Raw genomic sequence first — 27,052 nt, 5'->3', positions numbered from 1 at the left:
TTTTTTTTTTTTTTTTTTTTTGAGAGAGAGAGAGAATGAGCAGGGGAGGGACAGGGAGAGAGAGAATCTGAAGCAGGCTGCACACGCAGTGCACAACTTGACTACAGGGGGTTTGATCTCACCACCGTGAGATCATGACTTCAGCCGGAATCAGGAGTCAGTCGCTTAATGGACTGAGCCACCCAGGTACTCCCTTACCATCACCTTTGTCACACAAATGTTGTAGTTCAGTTATTCTAATTATGAAAAAAAAATATTTGTAAATTTTGGCAACTATGATTTCTAATCCAATTTACAGCCTGTTTGGATGAAATCATTACACCCGATTCCAAGTACGTTTCTGCTCTGTGGGGGGTTCTTAATTTAGTGGGAACGTTAGTCCCTCTCTGCTGTGCCCATCACACTCTAGATGGGTATTATCATTGCAGAAGAAATGCAGTCTGTGTTCAACTTTTTTACTGAACTTAGCTGAGTAGCATTCCCTGTAACATTGGGTATTTACTTTGTGATGAGATGTGGGCAGGGAGAGAGAACAATTCTTGAGAGTGTTTCGGTGCAAAAAGGTGGTTTTATTAAAGCACCGGGACAGGACCCGTAGGCAGAAAGAGCTGCTCTGGGCTTGTGAAGAGTGATTGATCATATGGAGAAGGGAGGATAGAGATAAATGAAGTTCCCAAAGGGATTTTCACGTGTTTTTTTAAAGAAGACTTCCAGGATCCTGGAGATCTGGCCGTTGTTAAGCTAAGCTTGTTTTTTGTCTCTAGCAGGGCATTAAGACCGTTGTGAGTTCCTTGAGGAATGTCATTCTCTGCCTGTGTCAGATAGTTACGAACGGGCTGCAAATTGTAAGGCCGCTCAATTTCACCTGCATTTCTTTTGCCTTCGTCCTCCTTGTCACTTTGGACAGAATAAATTTCCAAAAGCTTCATTTTGATTCCATAAATTGGATGGAAAAAAAAAAATGGAACCATCTTAGGATTTTGATACTACATTGGCATCCTCTGTGGAGGAATTCCTCAGCCAGTGGGGCCAGTGCATCTAGAGTGATGGCTTTGCTTCCCACAGGAGAATGAGAAACCTTGGAAATGGAACAGTGAGTGAAATTAATGTAGAAAAAGTCATTTGATCTAAATGAAGTCATGATTTGTGCAGTGACGTGTCAACCTGCTTCTGTGACTGCACGTGTTGATTCATTTTTGGGGCACAGTCTTCGAAAATAATTACCAACTTTTGAAGTAGGTGGGATGCTTCTGAATTGGAATTGTGTTATCTGACGTGGCTCGTGGTTAGTGACATCTTTTCAGCCCCCATGGTGGAGGGTAAAAGTTGTCCAATATTTTGTGGAAGTTTCTATTTCATAACCAACTTTGACGTCAGGCTCTGTGCTGACAGCGCGGAACATGCTTGGGATTCCCTGTATCCCTCTCTGCCCCTTCCCTGCTCACTCACTCTCTCTCTCTCAAAATAAATAAACTTAAAAAAAAGAGAGAGAGAAAGAAAGGACGCAATCAACTTTGAGAAATGGAGATTCAGGACTTAATTTTAAATTAAATGTGGACTCCTCTTTTGTAAGTATCGTGCTCCTGAAAAGATTTATTGCACAATGAGAATAAGTACTACTTAGGGGCGCCTGGGTGGCTCAGTTGGTTCAGCTCAGAACTTCAGCTCAGGTTATGATCTCACCGCTTGTGAGTTCGAGCCCCACGAGCCCCCTGTCTGTGCTGACAGCTCAGAGCCTGGAGCTTGCTTCGGATTCTGAGTCTCCTTCTCTCTCTCCCCCTCCCTCGCTCACGCTCTCTCTCTCTCTCTCTCTCTCGCTCTCCTTCAAAAATAAGTAAACATTAAAAAATTTAAAAAAAAGAAAAAATACTACTTAAAATATAAACAAAAAACCTGCATCCCATATGAGAAGGGACAGACAAACTGCTGAAGCAGGAGTGTTCAGTCCTCTCTGCACAACCCAGAGCAGAGCCTCTCAGCCTCGATTTCCCACACACGTCTCGTGCATGCCTACCCTGTCATTTCCCTGGCCTCCTGCACCTTGTGAGGTCACAACTCAGGTGGCAGGTAGGCAGGGATGGCAGGACCTCACTGTGAATATTCAGTGAATCACAGTATTATTTGTAACTAGGTAAGAATGAAACTACTTTACTGGCCTGATCATCACGAATAAGAACTATGCTATATTTTTGACCATGCACTACGGCCTTATGCCCACGTAGATAGCATATGTCATACTTCTTTTCTTTTTCTTCGATGTTTATTTATTTTTGGGAGAGAGAGCACAGGCACGAGCAGGGGAGGGCCAGGGAGAGAGGGAGACACAGACTCCGAAGCAGGCTCCAGGCTCTGAGCTGTCGGCACAGAGCCCGATGTGGGGATCGAACTCATGGACCGTGAGATAGTGACCTGAGCCAAAGTCGGACGCTCAACCGATGAAGCTCCCCAGGCGCCCCAGCATACGTCATACTTCTAATAATTTTCTTATTATGAGCAACTCTGTGTTGCACTGGCTGAAAACCCACCTGTCATCTCTGACCCCACATCTTCCTCCCCTCCGTATCAGTCTGGAGTTTATTCACTCCAAGGGACCGTAAATCCAGCTCGAACTGGCTTAAAGATAAAGGGTATTTAGGGGTGCCTGGGGGGCTCAGTCAGTTAAGTGTCTGACTTCTGCTCAGGTCATGATCTCACGGCTCGTGAGTTCGAGCCCCACGTCGGGCTCTGTGCTGACAGCTCGGAGCCTGGAGCCTGCTTTGCATTCTGTGTCTCCCTCTCTCTCTGCCCCTCCCCTGCTCGTGCTCTGTCTCTCTGTCTCTCAAAAATGAATAAATGTTAAAAAAAATAAAAAACCCAAAGATAAAGGGTATTTATTGGCCCATACAATGTTATGGCCTAACTGTATCTACCCAAATTCAGATGTTGAATTCTGACTGTATTTGGAGAAAGGGCCTGTGAGAAGATAAACATTAAATGAGGTTGCAAGAGTGGGGTCCTGAGGGGATAGGACTGATGCCCTTACAAGAAAAGGAATAGATATCAGAGTGCTGTCTCTGCCAAGTGAGGACACAGTGAGAAGCCAGGAAAAGGACTCTTAACTAAGAACCAAACGGGTTGACCCCTTGCTCTTGGACCGCCCAGACTCCAGAAGATAAATTTCTATCGTTTAAGCTACGCAGTCTGTGGTGTTTTGTTATGCCAGCCAGAACTGCCCTATGACACTTCACACAGGTGCTCATGCAGGCTTCAGGTCCAGCTTGATCTAGGCGCACGCAAGCATCGCTGGGATCCGGTTTTCCTATCTTGTCCCTCAGCTCTGCTCTTCTGTGCACTGGCTTTCCTCTCCGATGGGCTGTCCCCTTCTAGTGACAGAATAGTTGTGGCAGCTCTGGGTGCATCCTCCCAGAGGTCATTCCCACTGGGAGAGGGAGCCTGAGTGTCTGTGTTTCTCTCGCACCATGGTCACGTCCTGTGAACGTGGCTGACCCGTCCCTCTGACAGGGCAGGCCTGTTTTGCCTTCCCTTCCCCAGATGCAAACCCGATGGCGTCGGGTCTCTACTTGAGACCTCGTGTGGCTCCCCAGCGCCCAGGAGTAAAAGCCCAGCCCCTCATGGGACCTCCTGGCAGCACCTTCTCCCTCGCTCTTTGAGTCCTGCGCCTCTGGCGCCCTCCAGCTCTTGCAGTGGGTGGCACAGCCTCTACTGGGGGGGGGGGGTTGCTCTGCCCCTTCCGCCTGGGGGCCCTCGCCCTCCGCTCCCCTCCTTAATGCCAACTCATCGTTTGGGTATCTTCCGAAGTGGCGCCCCCTTTCGGGAGGCACTGCATGTGCAATTTGACTGACACCTAATCCCGCCTCTGTTCCCCTCGCCCCTAGGAAGAGGGAAGGAGAGGAAAAAGGAATTTCTATCCCGAAAATTGCAAGCCCCGGGGTGACCTTTGGTCCCTGCGATCTCCTCCTGCCATGGGCTGTGCTGAGGGTCCTTGTAGAACACGGGTTGTTCATACAGCCTGGAGCCTAAACCCAAGACAAGGACTTCACCTGTTGCCCAACCAAAGAGGCAGAGGCTGGCTTCCCTGCTGGGGTGGGGGGTGGGGAGGTGAGGGAGTGAGGAGGTGGGGGGAGTGGGGGGGGTGGCGGGGAGCCCGCAAGGAGACTGCAGGCTGGTCTCCAGTCCGGTAGCTTCCGAAGGACATGTGTTCAAACCCACATTTTCCCTTTGCCCATAGAATACTTAGTATAAATAAAGCGAGAAGGGAAACCCTGCGGAAGTTGTCAAGCAACAACGGTGTGGTGCTTTTTCTCCATCGTGATTTTCCCTTCCTTCTCCTGGAAGGGAAATCCTTGTTCTGGAAGGGATGTTTGTGACTTCCGTGCTTTAAACTATTCCTTCCAGGGGCGCCTGGGTGGCCCAATCGGTTGAGCGTCCGACTTCAGCTCAGGTCATGGTCTCAGGGTTCTTGGGTTCGAGCCCCGCGTCGGGCTCTGTGCTGACAGCTCGGAGGCTGGAACCTGCTTCAGATTCTGTGCCTCCCTCTCTCTGCCCTTCCCCCCACTCATGCCCTGTCTTTGAAAAACAAAGAAACGTTAAAAAAAATACTCCTTCCTCACATGTGGGTGTTATGTTTACTTAAGCAATATATGGTTTGGTTTTGCTTGTTTTTGAGATTAAAGATATGGTGTTATTAACTTAGGAAGCTTTTTTTCACTCCACATTGTGGTGTTTTGTTTTGTTTAGACTTGAACTGTTTTTACTCACATTTTTTTTTTCAACGTTTATTTATTTTTGGGACAGAGAGAGACAGAGCATGAACGGGGGAGGGGCAGAGAGAGAGGGAGACACAGAATCGGAAACAGGCTCCAGGCTCCGAGCTGTCAGCCCAGAGCCCGACGCGGGGCTCGAACTCACGGACCGCGAGATCGTGACCTGGCTGAAGTCGGACGCTTAACCGACTGCGCCACCCAGGCGCCCCTTTACTCACATTTTTGACACCAAATGTGTGTGTTTTTTCCCCCCCCCCCCCCAATTCTCCACCTGCCTCTAATTCAGTTTGATTCTGACACGGTCTACCTGGAGCTAGCACAGACCCCACAGGTTAAGGGCTCAGTCCCCCAGGCTGCCCCCACCTGACACCCCGGACCCACGTCCCAGGGGGTCACCCGTGCTTCTGACCAAGCTGCTGTAAATTCAGGGCGTCCCCATGACCTCCTCCTTGGGTTTGATAATTTGCTAGAATGGCTCACAGTGCTTTCCTTACCACCACTGGCTTTGGATAAAGGATACAGCTCAGGCACAGCCAGCTGGAGGAGATGGTAAGGCACAGCCTATGGGGGAAGGGGTACGTGGGCTGTACCACCCTCACGGCACCTCTGCATGGCCGCCGACCTGGAGGCTCTCTGAACCTCCTTCTTGGGGGGGTTCTATAGAGGTTTCGTTACGTAGCCACAACCGATTGAATCATTGGCCATAGGTCAGGGGGTGGAGCTCAAAGTTTCAACCCTCTACACAGTCTTTCCAGTGACCAGTGACCAGCTCATCCGGGGACCCCAGCCCCTAGTCCTTCATTAGCCTGCAAAAGACATCACACTGGAGGCTCCAGGGGTTTTAGGAGCTGTATGCCATGAGTTGGGACAAAGACCAAATCCAAATACCTATTGCTTTTTTCTTTTTCTTTTTTTATATTTTAGAGAGCGTGCACGTGTGCGAGTCGGGGAGCCGAGCAGAGAGAGAGAGAGAGAGAGAGAGAGAGAGAGAGAGAATCCCAAGCAGGCTCTACACTCACAAGCCCGATCCCACGACCCTGGGATCATGACCTGAGCTGAAACTGAGGGTCTGGTGCTTGACCAACTGAGCCCCCCAAGTGCCCCGGGGCTTCTCTCCTTTTTAAGGCTGAATCCTATTCCGATGGATGGACCATGTGTGGTTTATCCTAACATGTTCCTAAAGGAGCACTGATGCTCCTGTTGATGGGGACTTGGGTTGCCTCTATCTGTTGACGATTGTGAGTCATGCTGCTGTGAATATGGGTATACAAATTTATCTTTGAGACCCTGCTTTTCAGTTCTTTTGGGTATATTCCAGAAATCTCCTTAGACTTTTAAATTATTGTGTGAAACCAACAAAACAAAACAAAACAACAAAAAACCAAGCAACCGACCAAACAAGCAAAACAACCTTGCTGTTTACTGTCACTTATTTGGAATATTAGTATCATTTATGAGATTGTTTTTTCTCCCGCTGAGTGCATGATGCCAGACGATTCTCCACATTATCGAAGAGAGTAATGGTTCTCAGTCTCTTTGGGGTTCTGGATTTCTTTGAGAAGCTAATGAAAGCCGTGGGTCATATTCCCAGAGAAACGCATGCGTATGTGAGCACACACAGCATCGATTGTGCATCTAATTTTAGGGGTCCCATAGTGACCGTGACTCCAAGATTAAAGCTGCAGCATAGGGGCGCCTGGGTGGCTCAGTCAGTTAAATGTCTGACTTCGGCTCAGGTCATGATCTTGCGGTTCGTGGGTTCGAGTCCTGCATCCGGCTCTGTGCTGACAGCTCAGAGCCTGGAGCCTGCTTTGGATTCTGTGTCTCCCTCTCTCTCTGCCCCTCCTCTGCTCATGCTCTGTCTCTCAAAGGTGAATAAATGTTAAAAAAAAAAAAAAGCCTCAGTGTAGAGGAACATCCCCTTTTTCACACTGCGAGTCACGAGGAGCAGTGGAACTCGAGACACAGAAATTTTACCTCCTGGCCGCTCATTTAGGAACATGTCAGTTCCCTGACTTCGGATGCTCTTAACATGCAGATCTCACACCCACTGCTTTGCCTTCCAGAAGCTTACCTTAGCTCCTTCACTCTTAGCCCCCAACAACAGCCAAGGAGTGTCTGGGAAAAAACTTTTTTTTCTGATTCCAGTTACCTTCCTTCCCCCTCTGGATGACCTCTGATGAATGAGGAAAGGACCAACATGTAGGTTCATTTCCTGTTTATTATTAAAGTGATTTCCAGAAATGGTTAATTACATGCATACCTATGAACGTGATGGAGAAAACAAAACCTTGACTACTGGGGGCAACTAAAGGGAAAAAACACGGTTGCGTTAGTATTTGGTCACTCTTGTAGGCAGAGTGATTGCCTGGGCCTCCCCAGGACCCAGACCTGGGGATCCAGGCCTCCCCAGCCCCCCAGGGGCTGTTCAGAGGTCCTGTTCCATGAGCGGGCGGACTGGGTCTGCTCAGACTGGTTCTGATCTCAGCGGATTAAGACCTTCCCCGGGGATCTACGGGGCCTCTGAACCGCACGACAAAGTACTCGGGAGGCATCAGGGAGCTTTCTTTTTTGGCCCCTACTTTTCACCACACTGTTTTTGAGGGACACCCGCATTCTTTAATGTTCGTGTGCCGGAACCTGCAAGGGGACCTCTCTGGGGTTGGGGTCCACTCCGCGCGAGCACCCGGCTGCGGCCGAGCCTGCCCTGGGGGGGAAGGGACCTGTCCACGCGGGGGAGGGGGCGGAAGCCGGTCTTCCTCTGAGTTTTCAGCTTCAGAGGGAGGGTAGGTCGCTACGTGCCCCCGCCCTCCACCTCCCTCCCCTCCATCCCTGCCCCCAAACTCCCCACCGCCAGCTCTGCCTCAGCTGTGCTTCCCGATCTGCCCAACCGTTAGCAACATTTCACGGACATTCCGGACCTTGGGTTTCGAGGGGCTTGGGTTTGGTTCTCACTTCCAGCAGTTATGAGCCATTCGCCTCGGGCCTCCCAGAGTCTCAGCCTCCACAGGGGATTAGGGTCAGGCCCGCCCGCCTCGCTGGGCCATGGGGGGGCTCAGGCCTTTCAGTGCCTCCCGTTGAGACTTGAGGGATGCAGTTTCAGGGGCCCCACCCAGGGGCTGGGGAGGCCTCAGAGAGACCGGGGGTCCTGCTCTCCGGGGGCCATGTGTGCAGGGGGCCGGGAGGGGAGGGGCGGCCGTGCCTGTGGCATCTCCGAGATGCCTTCTCCAAGAAGCAAGGCGGCCTGGATGACGTGGCCTCTGGCCCCGTGCCTGGCATACAGCAGGTGCTCAGCACTTACCCCGGGGCATGGGGGTGGGGTGGGGGAAGGCTGGCGCCTGCAGGTGGATTGGGGCGGGGGACAGGGGAGGCAGCCATGGGCGGATCGAGCTGTCCGCTCTGTGTGTGGATGACAGGTGTCTCTCCAATGTCAGCCCTTCTGCCTCTGGCCTGAATGATGTCACCTTGGCACCGTCACCCTGGTCGGAAGGGGCTGAGCTGCCACCACGTGTATCTTTGGTGAAGAAAAGGGACTTCGATACAGATACGGTTCACCAGGTTGACATCTCCAGGCGTGTAGCAGAGGGGGTAAAAACAAGCCGAGTCCCGGGGGAACAAGAAAGGACCCTCCCTTCTGGAGCATGGACTGCTCTGGGCGGGGCACTGGTGCTGCGGCGGGGGGAGCCCGCTGTCCTGTGCGCGGTGACCAGGGTCTCCTCTGTATCTCTCTCTGCTGGTGGAGAAGAGCGGCCATGCCGTGAGGCCGGGCTGGCGACAGCTTCTCCTTTGGGACACGGACTTCGGGACTCCCTGGGTGACCCCTGCTCTGCTCTGCCCTCCTGCCGACACTCTCCACCCCCCACCTAGGGTACCGGGAGGTGCTGGAGGGAGGCACTGCCTTCTCCGGAAGGAACGCCGGGGTCTGGCCAACCCCAGGCCAGCCTCGATCACCTTTATCTCTGTGACCAAGAGGGACTTTCCAGGGGATCCTGCCAGCCAGCCCCACGGCTGTGCAGCAAATGTTTGCTAAATGACTTAACCTAGCTCAGTATCTTCTTTTCCTGCCGGGGGTGGTAGTGCATGATTATTCAACCCCCAAGATGTCACAGAGGCAGGCACTCCAGCTCCAGCAGGCTGGGGGCCTCTTTGGTGGAAAACGGATGATGTTGGCTGCGTCCCTGGGAGAGTGAGGGTTCGGGTGGGACACAGGCTGGAGGCAAGAGGTTCTCTTCGGGCTTTCAGAAGCGGCCTCTTGGGGCCATTGCTCTCTGGTGACGTTTTGGCCCGGGGCGCAGTTTACCTACGTGTGCCAAACCAACGGATGGCAGGAGGGAAAGCTGTCTGAGGCCACCATCCTGGGCCCCACGGCCTCCTGGACTCTGTCACCACAGAGGTGAGGAGGGGCTGGCAAAGGCTGAGCCCGGGGAGCCCGAGCAAGGTCACCATCCCTGGCAAATGCCACCAGCGGGGGCGAGGGGCAGAGGCAGAGTCTGAGACTAAGGGGAGGAGGGAGGCCGGCACAAGGCCACAGCTGCAAGGCTCTGGCTCAGGCAAGAGGGCTTCCTGATTCGGGGAGGCAGACGAGGTGACCCCAGCGTTCACTCGCTGAGGGCCCAGCCGGCCCCTGAACCTCGGGGCAGGTTCTCTTCCTTTCCTTCGCGTGTCTCCTCGGAAGCAGAGAGCCAGGAGACGCCAGAGGTGCGGGGCAAAGGGGCTTCCTCCAGGTCCGCCGCTCCTGGGTCCCGCCTGACCGCCGTCCGCCGGCCACCCGCTGCAGGGGCACCTTGGGCCGCTTCCCTGGTCGCCCCAATGCCGGGCCCCAGGCCTTGGCACCTGCTTTCAGTCCTGGCCAGCTGGGCAAGCTTTTGTTTCCAGAAGCTTGGGCCTTAGCTCTTTCCCTTGGGGTTTATCGGCTGGCCAGACGCCGAGGGTCCTTGCCGGGCGAGGGGCGGCGGCGGCGGCTGGGATGGGGCTGCCTGCGGTGGGGGCTGCTCGAGGCCGATGTCCCATCCACGAGTGGGGCGCTCCTCCTGGCTCAGCCCGTGCACGTCTCCAGTCTCCCTCGGGCAGCCCGGGACTCCCGCACCCTCGTCCTTGGCTCCCGTTCTTCGGGACTCACGCGGGGCACCCGCCCCACCTGGGCTCGGTCCTTCCCCTCTCTCTCTGCCAGCACCATGGCGCCAATCTGCCGCCAGCTTCCGGAACACGGACACACGGACACGCACGCTTTGTTGCCCGGGGAGCTCTCCCAGGACCATCGGGCCCCGCGGACCGGGGATGGCTCTGGCTCTAACAGGTGGGACCCTCAAGTTTCCCAGTGTGGGGCTGACGGCTGACCCCATGCCCGGACGTCTAGTCCCCCTGATGGTGTGTGTGTGTGTGGGGGGGGGGGGGGAACACTTGGATTGGGGCGGGCTGAACGGTAGGCAGCTGGCCGACTGGGGTTGCCGGCGACCTGTCCGCGTGAAGGGCTAGGGGCCCCGCATCTGGCCTGCTGTGTCGGGGGGACGCCGGGCGGGTCTGACCACAGCGGTGGGGAATGCCGCGGAACGTGGGCGGCCTCCCACGGGAAGGGCTGGTGGACTCGTGGGGTTTGCAGGTGGCAACCGCCAGGAGCCACCGAGCGGAGCAGCAGGAGTCGGAGAGAGGTCCTCCCTGTTTTGAGAGCATTGAGAAAATGCTCCCCGCCCCCCCCTCTGGGGAGGTTGTGACCGGAGGCCCACTCCGGACGACACCCCCGTCTGATTTCTGGGCCTGAGCAAAGGCTTGGGAGGGAGGGCGGGCCTCTTTCTGGAGAGGACTGTGACTGGGGGAGGGCGGTGCCGGCCCAGGGGGGCTCCCGACTGACACTGACCTGGCCGCCAGATGCAGCCCCTTCCCACCCCGAGGTGGACTTGGGACTTGGGCGTAGCCGGTGCTGGAGGGAGTGCCGCTCGAGCTGGGGACTCACCGTTGCTGACGTAGGCGGAGGCGGTGACTGGCCCCTGCGCTCGGGGGCCCATCGTCGTCGGGGCCTGCCTTGTCATCGGCCCCCAGACCCCGCTCGCCTGCCCTCGGGCTTCGCCATCCGCGCCACGCTCCCTGGCGTGTGGGGGCAGGAGGAGGCGTCTAGAGGCATTTGGGATGGGCGACTGGAGTTCAGCGTCCAGACTCTCCCGTGCGTCTTGGAATTTTGAGCATTTGTTAACCCTAAATATACAGACCACTTCCTATGCGTGTCCCACAGCGGCAGCCAGCGGGCAAGGACTCAGCGCGTTGGGGGGCTTTTCTGGCCGAGGGGCGTACCGTGCACCCTGGTCAGACTCCAGACTTTTCTTCTTTAAGGACAGACTCTACGAGGGACGCGGCGTGTCGCAGCGGAAGGAAGGCTGCTCTCGGGGCCAGGCCTCCCGACACTGGCCGCCTGCCCCCCCCCCCCCCGGACGGGTGGGATGGAGGGGTGGGCTCCTGCCCTCGGAGGCGTCGCGTGGTGGCACGGCCCGTGCTCCCGTGGGAAAGGGCTCACTTCCCCGTGGCACGCGGCCACAGTATGGATGCCAAGGTCACGCCTCAGGGCCAGCCACACGCGCCTTGCTGCGTTTACTGCTGGGCCCCTGTACCCACAGGAGAGGGGGCAAGGGGAAACCGTCTTCTACCACATTCCATCTGAAGGCAACACTCCAGCAAAGCCTCGGGGCCCAGTTCCCAAAGAATCCGCACTCCAGGTGGGTCCAGAAGCAGCCTGCCGTCTCCCCTTCCTGCAGGCTCCCTCCTACCTTCTCCCCTTCCTGCAGGCTCCTGGCCCACAGACACAGGGGCAGCACGCTCCTGGGGAGGGGTGAGTCACTCGGGGATGCCGGCGACAGCTCGTGGGGGAAGAGATGGGTTGCAATTCGTATTTATAGTTACTAAAGAGCATTTTCCTAAAGTACCCACAAATAGAAGTATATATATATTTATCTTTATATTTATATATATATAGGACTTAATTAGATGCTCTATCAAGGAAAAGCACAAATCTACAGTTTCCTCCACCAGCAGCTCTTTTCTGTCCCATCACAGAATCCTTAGAGCCCCGCCACACGGCGCCTGCGTCCTGGGCCCGAGGCCGGAGGAGTCGGGGTGTGGACGCCTTGCAGGTGTAGACACTGGCTTATCAGAGCTTCCCAGATGCCTTCCCGCACCCCTCCTTCCACAGCCTGGCTTCCTGTCTCCGATTAGGCCTCTCAGAGCCCGCCCGGAGACAGAGGCAGCCACACTCCCCTCTCTCGAGGCGTCGGGTGAGGCCACCCGTGACCCCCAAAACGTGCACTCTGCCCAGGACCCGGCCGCGTGGTGGCACAGAGCGTCCTGGCCGCTCAGGAGAGGGCACTGTCCTGGAATCGAGCCGGCGGAGGGAGGGAGGGAGAAAGGTCGCCTCGAGCAGTGTTTTCCCAACGGGGCGATCCGAGGGGTGCGGTGGGCTGGGGTCTCTGCTTGGACGTGGTCTCACCCCCATGGGCCGGTCAGTGTTTCCGAAGGGCAGGTGCCCCGGTGACTTCCCGAGGCGGCGCGGAGGCGTGTGGAGCCGCCTTCTGGCTTCCGCCGTGGAGGGAAGGCACTCTCCCCTCCCCGTCTGGGTACCGGGCCGTCCCCAAGCTGGGCGGCTCCAAGGGCATTATTTGTAGGGCCGCAGGAATCGGGACACTTTGGAGCGCAGCAGCTTGATGAAGGACCGTGGGAACATCTCCTTGGACTCCTGGGCTGTGTACTTGAAATAGTTCTGGGGGTGCGCCAGCACATCGAACAGGGCCTTGATGAGCTTTTTGTCCTGTAAGACACGGCGAGGCGGGCGGTGAGGCCGAGTGGGGGGCCGGGGGCCCCCGCCGCTCGCTTCTCCAATGTCTGGGGTGGGGTGTCCGTGAGGACGGGGGAAGGAGGAAGAGTCTACACTGCTTGGTGGGTTTCAGGATCCCACAGACTCTCTTTGCCACGAATTCCTTTCTGATTTCTTAAGGGTTTACTGGTTTGGACTTGGCAATGCAAAATATTTTATTTCAAATGGGTTCTGCAAAACCAAACCCAAGTAGGGGTGCCCGGGTGGCTCTGTCGGTTGAGCGTCCAACTTTGGCTCAGGTCATGATCTCGCGGTTTTTGAGTTCGAGCCCCGCGTCGGGCTCTGTCCTGACAGCTTAGAGCCTGGAGCCTGCTTTGGACTCTGTCTCCCCGTCTCTCTCTGCCCCTCCTGCACTCACGCCTTTGTCTCCGTCTCTCTCTCTTAAAAAATTAATAGACGTTAAAAATATTAAAACAAACAAACAAACCAAAATAAGACGTGTTGCTGAGGCCCTGGCTTTTGAGGCCCACAGTCCGGGGTCTGAGAGCTCAGCCCCGTGTACACACCAGCCCCTTCACCGGAGGAGGGTGAGCCTCGGTGCTCAGGGCGGGGCCCGTGAGGATCTGAGCAGCAAGCACGGGCCAGAGGCCATCTGCACCAGGACTCGCTGTCACCATGAGACTTGGGCCACACTTGCTGTCCAGGGTCTGCTCTGTCCTGGTGCCCGCTCATGCGCGCTCTCTCTCTCTCTCTCTCTCTCTCCCTCCCTCCCTCTCACACAGGCGCTCACACATCCTTGCCCTTGGGAAACACAGAGCTCTTCCTGTTTTGCAGGAGCAGGGCCAGGTGCTGGGAGAGGACCCCCTATGGCTCCTCCACCGAGAGGGAGGGAGTTGACTGAGGCAGGCGCCAACGAGAGGGCTGCGTGGGGCTCTAGGAGTCTGTGACCTGCCCAGAGGAGGGGCACCTAAGCTGAGGGCAGGACAGTGGGACGTTCACTGAGGAGAGCGGCTGGGGAAGAACGTTCTCGAGAGGCCCTGGCGAGGGAGTGGAGGGAGCGTGGAGGCCTGAGAACCGCTCGGAGGCAGGTGGTGGCCTCGCTGGTCCAGGTTTTGTCCTACGTAACGGAAACGCTTCTAGCTCTGGAGAGATGCTCTCGGCTGCAGGGTTGGAGCTGAGGGCAGAGGGCCCGGGGTGGCAGGGGAGGGGCGAGGAGGAGAGTCAGGATGGACTGATGGAAAGGCCAGCGTGACCTTCTGGTTCCTACTAAACAGAAGGAACTAAACAGGCTCCGAAACGTCCAGGCCTCACCCCGGTTGCAGCAGCATCAGGGGCAAATCCCTCTGCCTACAAACCGCCTACTATGTGCAGGGGTGCGCCAGGCCCGGGGCTGGAAGACCTGAACTCTGCGAGCCACCCGTTTCTTAGAGGGGTTGCCTGGGGCCACCGGGCGGGTAAGTGACAGCTAGAACAAGGGTCAGCGGGGGCGGGGGGACTGGCCTGGTCCTGCGCTTGTCCCGTCCACCTCAGCTCCCGGGCTGGGAGAGCCGTCTGCCTACAGGCTGGGCTGGGGCCGGACCCCCAGAGCCCGAGCAAATCCCTGGGTCCGGCCTGGCCACTGCCCGCCGCGTGACGGCCGCAGCCCCCCTCGACGACAAGGTGGCTCTGCTTCCCAAGCCATGAGCAAGATGAGGGGACAGGCGGTCCCGAGGGCGGGGGTGGATTCTACCGACTTTCAGCTCATTTCACAGGCGGGGAAAGTGAGGCCAGCAGAGGCTCAGGAAGCTGCCCAAAGACTAGTCACCAGGTCCTGGGCCAGGACACCCACCAGGGAGCCGGCCTCGGACCTCCCGGTCTGCAGGGACAGATGCACTGGAGCCAGGCCCCGCCCCCAGGGCCCCCCGACCCCCTCCTCCTCTCCTGTCACCACCCTCCCCCGCTCACATCTCCGGGGGTGGGGGGTGGGCGCTGGGGGCAGGGGTGGCCCTGGGTCATCACAGGCCACTATCCTGGGATCACACGGATCCTTTCCCATAAAGGAGCTCACTCACTTTTAAAATTTCCTGGTGATTCTCCGAGGCGTAGAGCCGTCCGTCGCGAACGATGTCTTCTATTAATTGCTGGTAGTCCTCTGCGAAGCCCGCCGGCGGGGAAGGAAGGGTGGTGAAGGCTCCAGACCCTGCCTGCCCTCCCCCCTCACCTCTGGCCTCTGCCCTGACCCACTTTCAGGCTTCAGCCCTTGGCCAGAGCAGTCCTGCCTCCGAACCTCTGTACCCTCCACCCAAACTGTTTTCCTCGAGCTTTGGCGAGCGGGAAACTCCTACTCAACCCTCAGAACCCTGCCTGGGCAGCACCTCACGCTGAAGCCCACAGACGCCACTAAAGGCTCCCTCATCTGCACCACCCCTACCCCTGTGTGCCTGTCATCTCTGTGTCTGCGGGGCCGGCCCGGGCTGGGCGCACGGTGCAGCCACACGTACCGTCGTAGGTGACATAGGGCACTTGGAACCCTTTGCCGCTGTTGCCTTCGTTGGACTTGAACTGGATCCAGAGCTTCCGGGAGCGGGAGGTGAAGGCGATGGGCCTCTCATAGGTCTGGCAGGTCTCGTAGGTGGTGATAGACGTGGGTGAGGCTGGGGGCAGAGCCGAGGACCTGAGTGGCTCGCTGATCCACAGCTCTGCACCTGGCCCCTGTCCTCCTGCTTTGGGCCGCGTGTCCCCCCACACCGGTCAGCCACCCAGCCCCCACATCCAGTCCCCCGAACAGCCCAGCTCTGATCTCCACCCTCGTTCCCTCTGCCTCAAGTGCCTGGCCTCACCCTCAACCCCAGTTCCCACTCATCCTGCGGAGACAGGTTTGTGTCTCCCCGTCCAGGAAGCCTTCCTGACTGCCTGCCGTGTTCCTGCTCTGCTCTGGTGAACCCTTTGTCACGGCCCCTCTCTGCTGGGTTGTCACTGTCTCCCTCTGGAGGGAGGGATGCTCCCCCAGGACAGGGCTCATGCCTGTACCCAGCACGAACCAGGGCCGGGGTGGAGGGTCACATTTGGGAAGTCCCCTCTCCCTGTGAACAGATGAACAGGAGTGAACCTGCTGACCCTGGGGTGCGTGGGGCTGGCCAAAGGGTCCCCCACCTCCTCACTGCTCCCTGGGGAGCCTACCTGAGGTGCCCTGCAGGCGGGAGAGGCTGACCCCCTAGAGTCCAACCCTGCGGGCAGGATGCCGGGGACTAGGGAGGCTGGTGACAGAGCGGGTGGTGGGTGGGGGACGGTCGCGGGCTGGGCTCGGACCGGCTGTGGGATCCCGGGCAGGCACCATGCCCTTTCTGGCCTCTCGGCTACACTGAGTGGGTGATGCACACACGTGGTAACAAGCAGGACAAGGGGAACAGAGTGGACAGAAACCCCTCAGTCTCCCTGTGCCTCAGAGACATTCCAGCCCCAAGCGGGCAGGTGCGTTTTGTGCCTGCCTGTGTCCACCTCCTCCTTCCCTAACGTTCTGACTGGAGCTTGCTCCCCGTGGTCCCCATGGCCCTCCAACAGCAGTCAGGCGCCCTGGCCTAGGCACCCGCTGCAAGGGACTTCACCTCGCTCCTGGGGGGACGCCGGTGCTTCCCCGCCTTTCTCGTTCTCACCCACCACGCCCACTGCTAGAGCCGGCCTGCTGCTCGTGGCCTGAAGTCCCTCTACGAGCCTCTGACAGGGGTGACGGGCCGGGACGCGGTGACTCACAGAGGGGAAGGTTCAGGCTGTCTGACCCTGGGGTGTCCTGCGTGTGCACAGGCTGGCCCTTCGCTTGCGAGTCCCCGAGGGAGCGGGAGGTGGGCGGAGCAGGGGTCGCTCCCGGGGCCTCACCCTAGGTGGGGTGGCGGGACAGGCAGGACACCTGGGAGGAGACTGGCTGGTGGTCAGCGTGGGGACCGGACCCGGCCGGGCCCGGCTCCCGCGCTCAGGGTGCGTCCCGCGCTCGCCACCCTCGGGGCAGGGCTTGAGGCAGACAGAGGGGCGCCGAAAGCCCGCCCCACGGGTGACCCTGGGCGGCCCCTCGCTGCCCTGCCACCACCTGCACCTACCGCTCTTCCTCATGACCAGGACGTCCCCGCACTCGTCCTCGACGGGCAGGAAGATCTCGGGGACCACGATCAGGATCCTGCGCTTGGGGGGCGGGGAGATGTGCCAGACGCACTCCGTGTTGGCCGGGTAGTCGCCGGGGTAGTTGGGGGACTCGATGTAGCCCGTGTAGTCCCCGAGCTCACCGCCACAGTGCTGGTCTGTGGGCACCGGGGCGCGAGGGCCCGCTCAGGCCGGCTGCACGGGTGCCCCAGAGGCCCAGCCTCCACCCGGCCTCCCCACCAGCCAGGGAAGGGGCAGACAGAAGAGGAGACACAGAATTTGATGGAGGCTTCAGGCTCCGAGCCGTCGGCACTGAGCCCGACACGGGGCTCGAACCCACGAACCGTGAGATCACGACCTGAGCCAAAGCTGGACTCTTAACCGACTGAGCCACCCAGGCGCCCCTGAGTGGAAATATTAAATATACAGCGTTTTCTTACATGTTTTCATTTATAAAACTCAAAATTGCTGGGAAGCATTTCATTTTTACACTTATCTTCCAGAAGCTTCCCCTCCTATTCGGTTTCTCCACTTTAACTCATGAGGACATTTGAAACCCTGTCTCGGGGCGCCTGGGTGGCTCAGTCGATTGAGCGTCCGACTCTTGATTTCAGCTCAGGTCGCGATCTCACGGATCGGGGGTTTGAGACCACATCGGGCTCTGTGCTGACAGTGCGGAGTGTGCTTGGGGTTCCCTCTTTCCGCTCCTATCCTGCTGGTGCGCTCTCTCTCTCTCTCTCTCTCTCTCTCAAAATAAATAAACTTAAAAAAGAAAAAAATAAAACCCTGCTTCTGTGGAGCTCGCCCACTGTCCCTGCTCTTCTGCCCCTGAAGGCCACGAGCTGTGGGGATGCCCCGGGGAACAGAGGGTTCCACCTCTAGGATTAAGTCCCCTTCGCGGGCCTTCAGGCTGTTCAACATGCCAGCAGCCCAGTGTCAAAGGGCTAACTGGCTAGAAGTCGCTCAGGAGAAGGGTACGACACTGGAAAAGCCGTCCGCAAGGACTCCGAGAAATGAATTAAAAAGTATCTGAACTAAAGGTAGCGTCCTGTCGGGCCCAAATGACTCGCTAAGTGAGGGAGCGGCGTATCTGCTTCCCAAATTGTCCCGTGCTGCCCGCGGCACTGATGTCCTTTGGCTAAACCGAGCTCCTCTTGGACACGAGAAGGCCGCGTGCTGGTCGCCGCAGCCACACGCACTGAGCGCGTCCTTCCCGGGTCCTAGGTCATCCGCTCTGTGTCCACCTACCAGTCCGGCCGTGCGTGCCTTCAGGGCGGCACAGCCTGGGCCTCCGCGGCTGCCCCGCACGGGGCCTGGCTTTTCCCTCCACAGGCCCGGAGCCCGGGGCAGGGCCCGGCCGGGCACAGGGGCGCAGGCTGCCCTGGGGGGCGGGTGTCACGCGGAGCAGGTACACGTGCCGGAGCAGGGAGGAGTCCTCCGCCGGCCCGCGGGCACCACGGGAGGTGAACACCCACCCCGCCCCCGGCAACGCCCCCCAGCCTTCCCAGCGCCCCGGCCGTGGCAAGAGCGGCACCTACTTTTGCAGTGCGTGACGTTGGTGGAGCCGTCGAAGTCGGTGCTGGTGTTGCCCGGGCAGGTGATGCAGTGGTTCTGGCCGAACTCAGGCTGGTAGGTGCCCACGGGGCAGCGGATGCACCGGTGGGTGGTGGTGTTGTAGTGGTGGCCGGGGGAGCAGTGCACTGTGGGGCGGGGACGCCGGTGGGCAAGGGCAGGGCGCGTTCTCGCCGGGGCCTCCTGCCCTCGAGGCCTGTCTCGGCACAGAGTTCGAGGCCCTCCTCCACCACCCAGGCACCCCCCGCCACGTGCGCCCGGTCCCGACCCTGCCCACAGCCGTGCGTGTGTTCGGGGGCAGTAAACGGGACACGAGACGCTGTGAGGCCGGGCGTGGGGTGGCTCCAGAGGTGCAGGGATTTTGAGTGGAGACTCGAGTCGTGCGCAGCTGGCCGGGAGGCTCTCTGCGGGGAGGAAGCGGCAAAGCGCGGGCCCGGGGTGGGCTGCACGGCTGCCGGGTGTGGCCAGAGGGGAGGTCAGAGGCCACGGGGACGAGCTCCCGGGCCCAGGGGTCATGCTAGGCTTTGCTCTGAGTGAGGGCACCCGGGGCCCCGGCATGTTCCCGGCGGCCGCTCTGGGGGGAGGGGTGGCAGGACAGGCGGCAGGGGCCTGGCTCAGGGGTGGCAGCGGGGTGGCGAGAAGTCATCGGTCAGAGGAGCTGGCAGGGGCTGCGCACAGACTGGGCGTGAGGGCAGAGGCAGAGCACTCGGGGGCTCCCCGGGTCTCCCTGGAGCACCTGGCCGGGCGGAGCTGCTGTGAACTAGAGCGGGGGTTGCCGTGGGGCAAAATGAGGGGCTCTGGCCACGTGGGGTGACAGGTGCTTGCTGGACATGTCCGGGGCCGTCCCCTGGCAGGAGGGTGTAGCATCGAGTTTGGGACAGAGGCTGGGCTGGGGACAGAAAGTGGGGTCACCGTGCAGATGATCCTTCTGTCCAGACTCCGGAGTGAGCGCCCAGGCCGGGGACCCCGAGCCCGACCGGGCGGGGGGGTGGGTGAGGCTGAGGTGTGCTGGGGCCACCGGCACGTGGGAGGTGTGGGCTGGGAGTGGACTTGGCTCTGGCCTTGAGGGGAGCGGTGACCGGGGGGCAGCGGGGCAACAGACTGACTAGTGGGGTTCAGGAGAGGGCGTGCGAGAGAAATAGAGTCCACACGCTTTTGCTACAAGGTTCCCAGTAAGGAAGAGAAATCCTGGCAGGAACTGGAGGGGGGTGGGGCTAGAGAGTTACGACTTTTCCTTCCAGAAGGGAGGCTTCAGAGCAGTCTGTCTGTTCCTAGGAACACGGGGGTCAGTGAGCAGGCAGAGTTGTCCCAAAGGCCTTGGCGGGCCGGAGTGTGTGGACGGGGAGGCGGGCTCATCAGGGACACGTGGTGACGTGGAGGGGACGGTGTGGCTGGACCGCAGGGTCCCCACGGCCCAGGTGAGCTGAGATGCCCGACCTCGCCCCACTGTCCCTGCTGCCCCCACATTTCTTCACCTCCCGCAACCCTCCTTCTAGCCAGGCTCAAGGCTCCGTCTACAGCCACTGCGCCTCCTGCCCCTCGCACCTGAGACCCTCGGGCAGGCTTGTGTTGGGCCCCGTGTCCCTGTCCTAGCGGGCGGCACGGTGACGGTCACCGACGTCCGCTGCCTCACAGCTCCCGGATCCTCCGCTGCCCTTGGAGGTCTGCCACCCAGGAAATGAGAGGGGTTGAGGGCAAACGTCCCCCAGCCGCCCAGCCCGCCTCACCTCTGGCCTCGCAGTCTTGGAAGGAGGCTGTGCCCTCGTGCTTGGTAAGTATCCCTCCTCCGCAGGGGAAGCAGCCCGTGCGCCCAGGCTCTGGCTGGTACGTGCCCACCGGGCAGGCTTGGCAGGGCCTGAAGCCATCCGGGGAGAAGAAGCCTGGGGAGCACTGACCTGGAAGTCAGAGGTCACGGCTCAGGCTGGCCGGAGGGGGCGCCTGGGTCCCGACCCTGCTCTCAGCCCTCCCCTGCCCTGGGGAAGGGCACTAAGGGGGTGGTGGGAGGGACCTGGCCCCAGTTTGGACGTTGCCAGTGGCTCAGGTGCTCTGGGACCTTGGCCGGGCCTGGCTTGACCCTTCCCACTGGCAAGAAGGGCTGCGGGTTAAAGAGCGGGTGGCCTTGCTGCTGAGCTGGGATGCGCGAGGTTGGAGGAGGTCACTTACATCAGAGGGGCTTCCCCCAGGGGAAGGACCACACTGTGCCCTCGCGAGAGGAACGGGGGCTCCAGGCTGGCACACCTTGTCTGTCTGCAGGGCTGGGCCGAGCAGAGGGAGGGGGCTTGTGAGGTCCCTGAGGGCGCCGCTGGGACAGCGGGAGGGGACAGCACATCTAGAGGGAAGTCGGATGTAGAGGGCGCTCCAGCACTGAGGGAGGGGTGGGTGGGGGGCCCTCTCAGGCCCAGACCCTGAAATCCCTGTTCCTACCAGTGGCTACTCTCTGCTCTCAAACAGTCACCTTCCTGTCAAGAGCAGAGGCCATACTCCTAGAGGGCACAGCCGGCCAGCCTGCAGAGGCTCAGGGCTGGGCTCTGATCTCTCCTGTACCCCAGAGAAGGCTGGCTGTGGTCTCCGCTGTCCTAAGGATCTCACTCATCCACCCTCGTGGGCACACCTTTCCCCACCTGTTCTCTTGGGTGGTCCCCACGACGGCCTGGGAAGGGAGGCTGATGGGTGGGGGGTATGAGCCCATTTCACAGATGTGGTCATGTGAGGTGTAAGTGGAAAAGCTCTTTGTAAACCAAACTGTGCTTGGTAAATCAAAAAAGGGCTTTCCAAGCCATCTACAGGGCAAACTGTAAAGTTCTTTATAGAGTACAGTTCTTGCCGAGTACATGGGGCGCCCCGTAAAGCATTTCGACGATGAGGCAGTTCTCCGTACAACGTAATGTGTTTTGTCAACCGTGAAGCGCTATGTGCCTCTGCGACGGTAACGTGACCTGTAAGTGACCGAGTATTTGTAAACTGTCAAATCCTTTCTGAACTGCACGCTGCAATTTTCAAGTGCGCTAAGTACAGCCCGTGCTCGCCGGCACACAGACGCTACGGGTCTGTGCGTCCTTTGTGAGTGCAGCGACGTGGAAGTCGTACCGGGCTCTGCGAATGGCAAAGAGCTTTACAGACTGTCACAAGGTACCAGGCCTTTGCTTTGGGGACCTCAGTGGAGACAGGAGGTACTCCCAGCACCCCCACCCCACCCCACCCCCTCCCTCCTGGGGGGGCCCGCACTCGCCTCCACATTCGGACACGTTGCGGGCACCAGCTAGGCCGAGCCCGTCGCTGCTGGGGCATGGCGTGCAGCTGAGTTGGCCGTCCCCGTCCTGGTAGGTCCCCGGGGCGCAGGGCACACACTGGCCCGGCTCTCCGCTGAAGTGGGTGCCAGGCCCGCAGGCCACTGCAAAGGCAGAGTGGAGAGATCGCTGGTGGCAGAGGTGGGAGTGGTGGCCGGGTGGTCTCTCGGGCTCTGTCCTACCAGATAGGGTGCATCCCTTGTCCCTGGGGCTCAAAGGGCCCGGAGGAGCCCAGACCCGTCTCAGGAGAGAAGGAGCAAGGCGGCAACCATCTGTGAAGGCCCTGGAGTCCTGACCCTGGTCTCGTGCCCCATCGTGGCTGCTCCGCTCAGGGTCCTGGGCAGACCCTTCCTCCTTGTCCTGCCCTTGGCCTGCGTACCAACTGCTTCCTGGGCATCCCTCATCCAAACCCAGCTCTCCTCCCTTCCCCTTTCCTTCCTCACGGGGGGGGGGGGGGTTGCCATCTGAGGAGATATGGGGTGGTGCAGAGGGCGTGGGGCGGGTGACGGAGGCAGGGGCAGGAAGGTCCGGTGGCTGAGGGTCGTCCAGGGATGGGGGGCTGAAGGGAGAGCCAGTGTGGTTGGCTGCATTGAGCAAACAAGCAAACCGGTGAGTAAGCAAACTGACTGAGCAAATAAGGAGAAAGGGAGTGAATGTTTCTCTGGAGAAGAGATTTAGAAAGAGAGAAGGTTAGAAAGAACCTTGAGAAACTGAACTGGAGGTTCAATGGAACGGGTGTGAACTCAGGGTTTTATAAAACACACACACGCACATGCACACACACACACATGTGCACGCACGTGCACTCTGGTGTATACATCTGTATCTACGTAAATGTATACATATGCTAATGTACGTGTGTATTTGCACACATATAGAAACCTATGCTTTCTAGTTCCGTCCAGTGGGAGGGCCTAGAAGCAATGACGCTCCAGGGCAATGAGTACCCCACCTTTGGCTTTTCCATATCCTCTTCCTCCTTTAGGGGTCCAGGGGCCCTGACCGATTCCAAAGGGGCAGGGAAAGTCCAGGTTTTGTGCCAGAGAATCCTCAGTGAGTGACAGAGGCATGGGGCACGTCCCAAGGACGTGGGAGCCAGTCTGACGGGGCACCTACTGGCTACCATGGGGATGATCTGAGCACTGAGCTAAATGACGTTAGGAATGGATTACAACCCCTTGGGTAAAAGAAGAATCTCTAAGTCCGCACTGACATAAATACACAGCCACGCGGACACGCAGACAGATACATAAATGAGGGGGGAAGCAAAGCTCGTTCTTACGGGAGAACGCGGACTTATACACAGACAAGGGCCGGCAGGAATAGAGAATACCGCCCGGTAACCACTGTAGAGGAGGCTGATCTGGCAGGAGTTGCCACCGGGTGCGACGGCTGGTGGCTGGCGAGATGTCTGATGGGGAGCAGGATGTTGGTGTAAACTCAGACTACATAACATCCCCAGAAAAACCCTCGTCAGTTACATACAGAAGGAAAAGGGTGAATTAAGGTGGAGGCGCCAGCCGTGGGCGGGGTCAGTATCCTGTGCCTCCTGATGGGGGCGCTGAAGAGCAGGCGTCCAGCGTGAATGGGGCTGGTCGCGGAAACGTGGGGCGCAGCCCGGTAGCACTTGGGGACAGCGGGGGCAGGAGGCGCAGGGAAAGAGCAAGGAACTGGTCCAGAATGAAGGAATCCGGGGAGACAGGACGCTAAGTGTGGAGGACAGGGGCGTTGTTGGAAGAGCGGGTGAAATGTAACGGGTGTGTGGCCCGGATGGTGGTGTAAGGGTCACACACGCACACGCCCCAGAGGGCGCGACACAGCACACGGGGGAATCGGGATGAGGAGAACACGGAAGTCCCTTGTTCTGCCTGGAGATATTTCTGAACGTGTGAATGATTTCAGAATGAGCTATTAAAAATAAAAGAGTGTCAACACGAAGGCCGTGGTCCTCCCTCCCTGTCCGCTCCTCCCTTCCCCCCACGCTCCTAAGCCCCGCCTCTCGTCCACCGGCTCCCCAATTCATCTCTGTGGCCCAGCCTATGCTTCGCGCTCCAGATTCCCGGCTCCGACCGCCCATTCGACGTCTTCGCGAGGACGACTCGGATGCGTCTGAGCACAGGAGGACAGACAGAACACCCTCCACCAGCCCCTCCGCCCCAAGTTCCCCACGGTGCCCTCGAAGCCTCTCCCCTCCGCCCCCCGCACCGCGGGCCCCCCCCCCCCCCCCAGAGTGCACTCGCAATGCGCCTCATTCCTTCCTGGCCTGCTGCCAGCCCCGATCCCCGTTCAAGGCTCTGCCGGCTCCCACTGGGCCTCCCCTCTCGGGTCCTCCCACCGGGAAGCCTTCTCCTGATGAGAGAGTGGGTAAGGCTGCTCCCCTGCTTGGTCAGGTCATCTGCGGCCTGGGCCTGGGCCCCGGCTGGCTGCCCTGGCCGAGCTCCCGCCGGGGGCCTGGCCTTGCCTGCTCCCTGCAGCTGGTGCCCCCTGAAGCTGGTGCCCCCTGAAGCTGGTGCTCCCTGCAGCTGGTGCCCCCTGAAGCTGGTGCTCCCTGCAGCGGGTGCCGCACTCTGGGCGGCCTCGGCCTCCTGTGCATCCTTGCTCTGCTGCTCCTTTGCCCTCAGCTCCTACGCGGCCTCCGCTGGGAAGCCTTCTCTAGCCACACGGACTTGTCCTCCCGCCCCCCCCCCCCGCCCCTTCACTGTGGCCGTGCCAGCCTGTGCTCTCCCTGTCCCACCCGTCCTCAGGATTATGGCGAGGGTCAGATGTACAAATGTCTGCCCGGCAAGAGCCTTGCCCAGGGGGCGGCACCAGGGGAACGTTCCTCAAACGACAGCCATGATGACGAGCACGACAGTGCTTCTCTCTGGCAGGCTTCTGCGTCTGACTGTCCCCTCCCGAGGCATCTGTTTACCCAGGCCACCCGTGGAAGGAAGGGCAGAGGGTGTTTGCCCAGTGGGCATCCCAGTGGGCCACGGGCAGGGACGCACCGCATTTCCCGTCCTGTAGCACCTGGCCCGTGCTGCACGCCCCTGGGCCCTCCGGGGCCTTGGCCGGCCACTGGGCCATCGCGTACTCTGTGCCTGCGACCTGGATGGAGAACAGCTGTCGGCCGATGGACCTCCGCAGAGTCTTGATGGCGGCCTGTAAGCTCTGCTCCGCGCGCTTCCGCATGCAGTCGGCCTCGCAGGTGTCTGCAGGGGCGGGAGGGACGGTCACTCACAGCCCCTCGGGACTGCCTCTTCCCGAGCTGCCCCTCTGCCAGGCCTCTGCCGAGGGCACAGGCTCGCAGCGGCCGCAGGCCCCCTTGTTGCATCCGCCTGACAGATGAGGAGACCGAGGAGGATCCGACACGTAGGACCTTCCCCAGGCCGCCCAGCAGGCCTCCGCCACTGAGACGCGTCACCTCCCTAGGGCACGGCTCACGGACGGGCGCCCCTCCCTGCCACTCAAACAGCCTTGAGGCCACCACTGTTCCCAGGATGACAGCCAGCTCTCTGGCCTTGAACCCAAGGCCCCTCATGGTGGGGCCCCCGCCTGCCGCGCCAGCCCTGGCCCCCAGTCCTCTGACACCCACTGTGGACTCCACCTTCCGCCCTGCCCTCCTGAACACACTCCGTTCTCTCTGACCTCTGTGCCTTTGCCCGTTCCATTCCCTCTGCCCGAAGGCCATTGCCTGCCACCTTTTCCACTGGATCTTTGATTTCAAGCCCTGATTCACACGGCACCTCTTCTGGGAGGACCTCCCGGGCTCCTCTCTCGGGGAGACGCCTCAGCTCTGTGGCCCCCACCCCGGGGGTCTCCCTTGGCACCGGGTAGTTTGTGTGCGCGTCGGCCTCCCCGTGGCTGGGGGTGCCGCCAGCGTGAGGACCTTGGTCTGGTCCCCTCTTTCCACCATGCCCAGCGCTGGGCACACGCAGCACACGTCTGTTGACAGAGCTCAGAAAGCACGGACACGAAACTCAAGCCGGCAATGTAAGCCCCCTTCTGGAACATGGGAAAGACAGGCCAGTGGCTCAGTCGTTCCGGAAAGGCCACAGGCGTTAAGCCCTTCCGGGCCCCAGCGAGCGCATGGGGGACGGTTGGGAGAGGCCGTGTGGCCATCATGTGGGCCCCTGAGCCCCGTTCCTCTCACTGCCCTGGGCCTCCTCTCCCACCCCGGGCTACGGGCAGCCGTTTTGAGGACCCGGCGCCGACCCGCACCAGTCCCCCCATCTGCCTGGCTGGGCCTCTACGTCCAGGAGCCGTGGCTCGGGTGGGAGCCCGGACCCCGCCAGCCCCCCGCATCCTCTGCCCCCCCTCCGGCCTTCGGGAGCCTCACCCACCTGAGGCCTCGTCCGTCTTTGCCTCCACCTCGAACTCCGCCGTGATGTGGGTCACCTCCTTGGATGGGGACTTCCGGCCACGGCGCCTCTTCTTGGAGGAGTCACACTTGAAGTTCACAAAGGTCACGTGGCAGTTTTCTGGACAAAGAAGGGACCGCTGTGGCAAAGGTGGCACAGGGCAGGAAGCAGGGTCCTCCCGAGCCCCGCGCACAGGTCGCCACCGGCGAGGCTCCCGCTTCGCCTAACGGCCTGCGGTGCGGATGGGGAAACTGAGGCCGGAGAGGGCCAGGCTGGCTCCAGGTCTCACGCGGGGCCGGTGGCTGAGCCAGGCCCCGCACCAGCCATTCTGAGTCTGTCAAACCGCTGCAGGTGGAGGCACCTGGCGTACTCGCTTCGTGGAGCCGTGCCGCTCAGTTCCGTGGGGGCCCGGCCCGGGTCGGGGCTGCTTGAGCCATGGGCTCTGTTAGGTCTGGGAAGGAGTCCTAAGGCGTTCCGGAATCTTGGTGGAAACAGAGCTGGGATGCTTTTCGCCTGCGCTCTTCTCGTCGGGCTTTCCCTACACTAACCCCTGACCCCCCTGGGGTCAGAAGCCTGGAACGTCCTTCTTGGCCTCCCTCATTCAAGGATGAGCCACTGCCTGACTCCCACGAGGCCTTCTGGACACAATCAGGCTGCACTTGCCCTGGGGGAGCTCATCTAACCCACTCCAGGTGGGGCAGGGGCAACGGGCCCCGGGGATGCTGCGGGACCTGAATTTTCCACTCAAATGCCGGCCTTCTTCCCGAGGGACACCACCACTGCCTATGGTGCTTCAGGCATGGCTCCTGGGGCTCAGGGACCGTGATGGGGAGGACAAGGAGAGGCCCCCACACTTGAAGCCCAGCCCCACTGGCCGCTGGGCTCCCAGCTCCCAGGCACGGGGACCCCCGCCACCCCCGTGTGGATCAGTGCCATGGCCGCCCACTCACCCAGCAGCGGCTGCCTCGGGGCCTCCTTTGGTGGCTCCTGGCTGTGGGCCCAGAGGCGGCACCTGGCATCTCGGATCTTGAAACGGGCCTTCTGCCTGATGGAGGCAGGCGCACCTGGGGAAAGCCCAGACCCCCCTGGTGGCGGCCTCTCCTGCAGGCAGGGAGGTGGTGGGGCCGTGGGCTACACAGGGGGCCGCCACTGGGACAGATCCACGGGGAGCTGGGGCTGGGGAGC

At 59.9% G+C, this 27,052-nt stretch overlaps 2 protein-coding genes across 2 annotated transcripts in view; both read right to left on the bottom strand.

Annotated features, from left to right (window-relative positions):
- TTLL12 (tubulin tyrosine ligase like 12) overlaps window positions 1-12,240 on the bottom strand; it is a 34,233-nt gene extending 21,993 nt beyond the window's left edge. Inside the window, exons 1-3 of the mRNA XM_040491820.1 lie at window positions 12,235-12,240; window positions 10,714-10,844; window positions 7,966-8,101 (exon numbers count right to left, since the gene is read on the bottom strand). Coding sequence (XP_040347754.1) covers window positions 7,966-8,101; window positions 10,714-10,844; window positions 12,235-12,240 — 273 coding nt within the window. The remainder of the gene's footprint in view (window positions 1-7,965; window positions 8,102-10,713; window positions 10,845-12,234) is intronic.
- SCUBE1 (signal peptide, CUB domain and EGF like domain containing 1) overlaps window positions 6,967-27,052 on the bottom strand; it is a 147,258-nt gene continuing 127,172 nt past the window's right edge. Inside the window, exons 15-24 of the mRNA XM_040491819.1 lie at window positions 26,818-26,931; window positions 25,850-25,987; window positions 24,515-24,718; window positions 21,470-21,631; window positions 19,968-20,135; window positions 18,207-18,368; window positions 16,629-16,826; window positions 15,039-15,191; window positions 14,610-14,689; window positions 6,967-12,552 (exon numbers count right to left, since the gene is read on the bottom strand). Of these exons, the coding sequence (XP_040347753.1) occupies window positions 12,400-12,552; window positions 14,610-14,689; window positions 15,039-15,191; window positions 16,629-16,826; window positions 18,207-18,368; window positions 19,968-20,135; window positions 21,470-21,631; window positions 24,515-24,718; window positions 25,850-25,987; window positions 26,818-26,931 (1,532 nt within the window). The 3' untranslated portion in view covers window positions 6,967-12,399. The remainder of the gene's footprint in view (window positions 12,553-14,609; window positions 14,690-15,038; window positions 15,192-16,628; window positions 16,827-18,206; window positions 18,369-19,967; window positions 20,136-21,469; window positions 21,632-24,514; window positions 24,719-25,849; window positions 25,988-26,817; window positions 26,932-27,052) is intronic.

The sequence above is a fragment of the Herpailurus yagouaroundi genome, unplaced genomic scaffold, assembly GCF_014898765.1.
Source record: "Herpailurus yagouaroundi ecotype Mexico unplaced genomic scaffold, PumYag 182, whole genome shotgun sequence".
Lineage (NCBI taxonomy): Eukaryota > Metazoa > Chordata > Mammalia > Carnivora > Felidae > Herpailurus > Herpailurus yagouaroundi.
The sequence above is the reverse complement of the archived record's forward strand: the minus strand, read 5'-3'. Positions and strand labels throughout refer to the sequence as shown.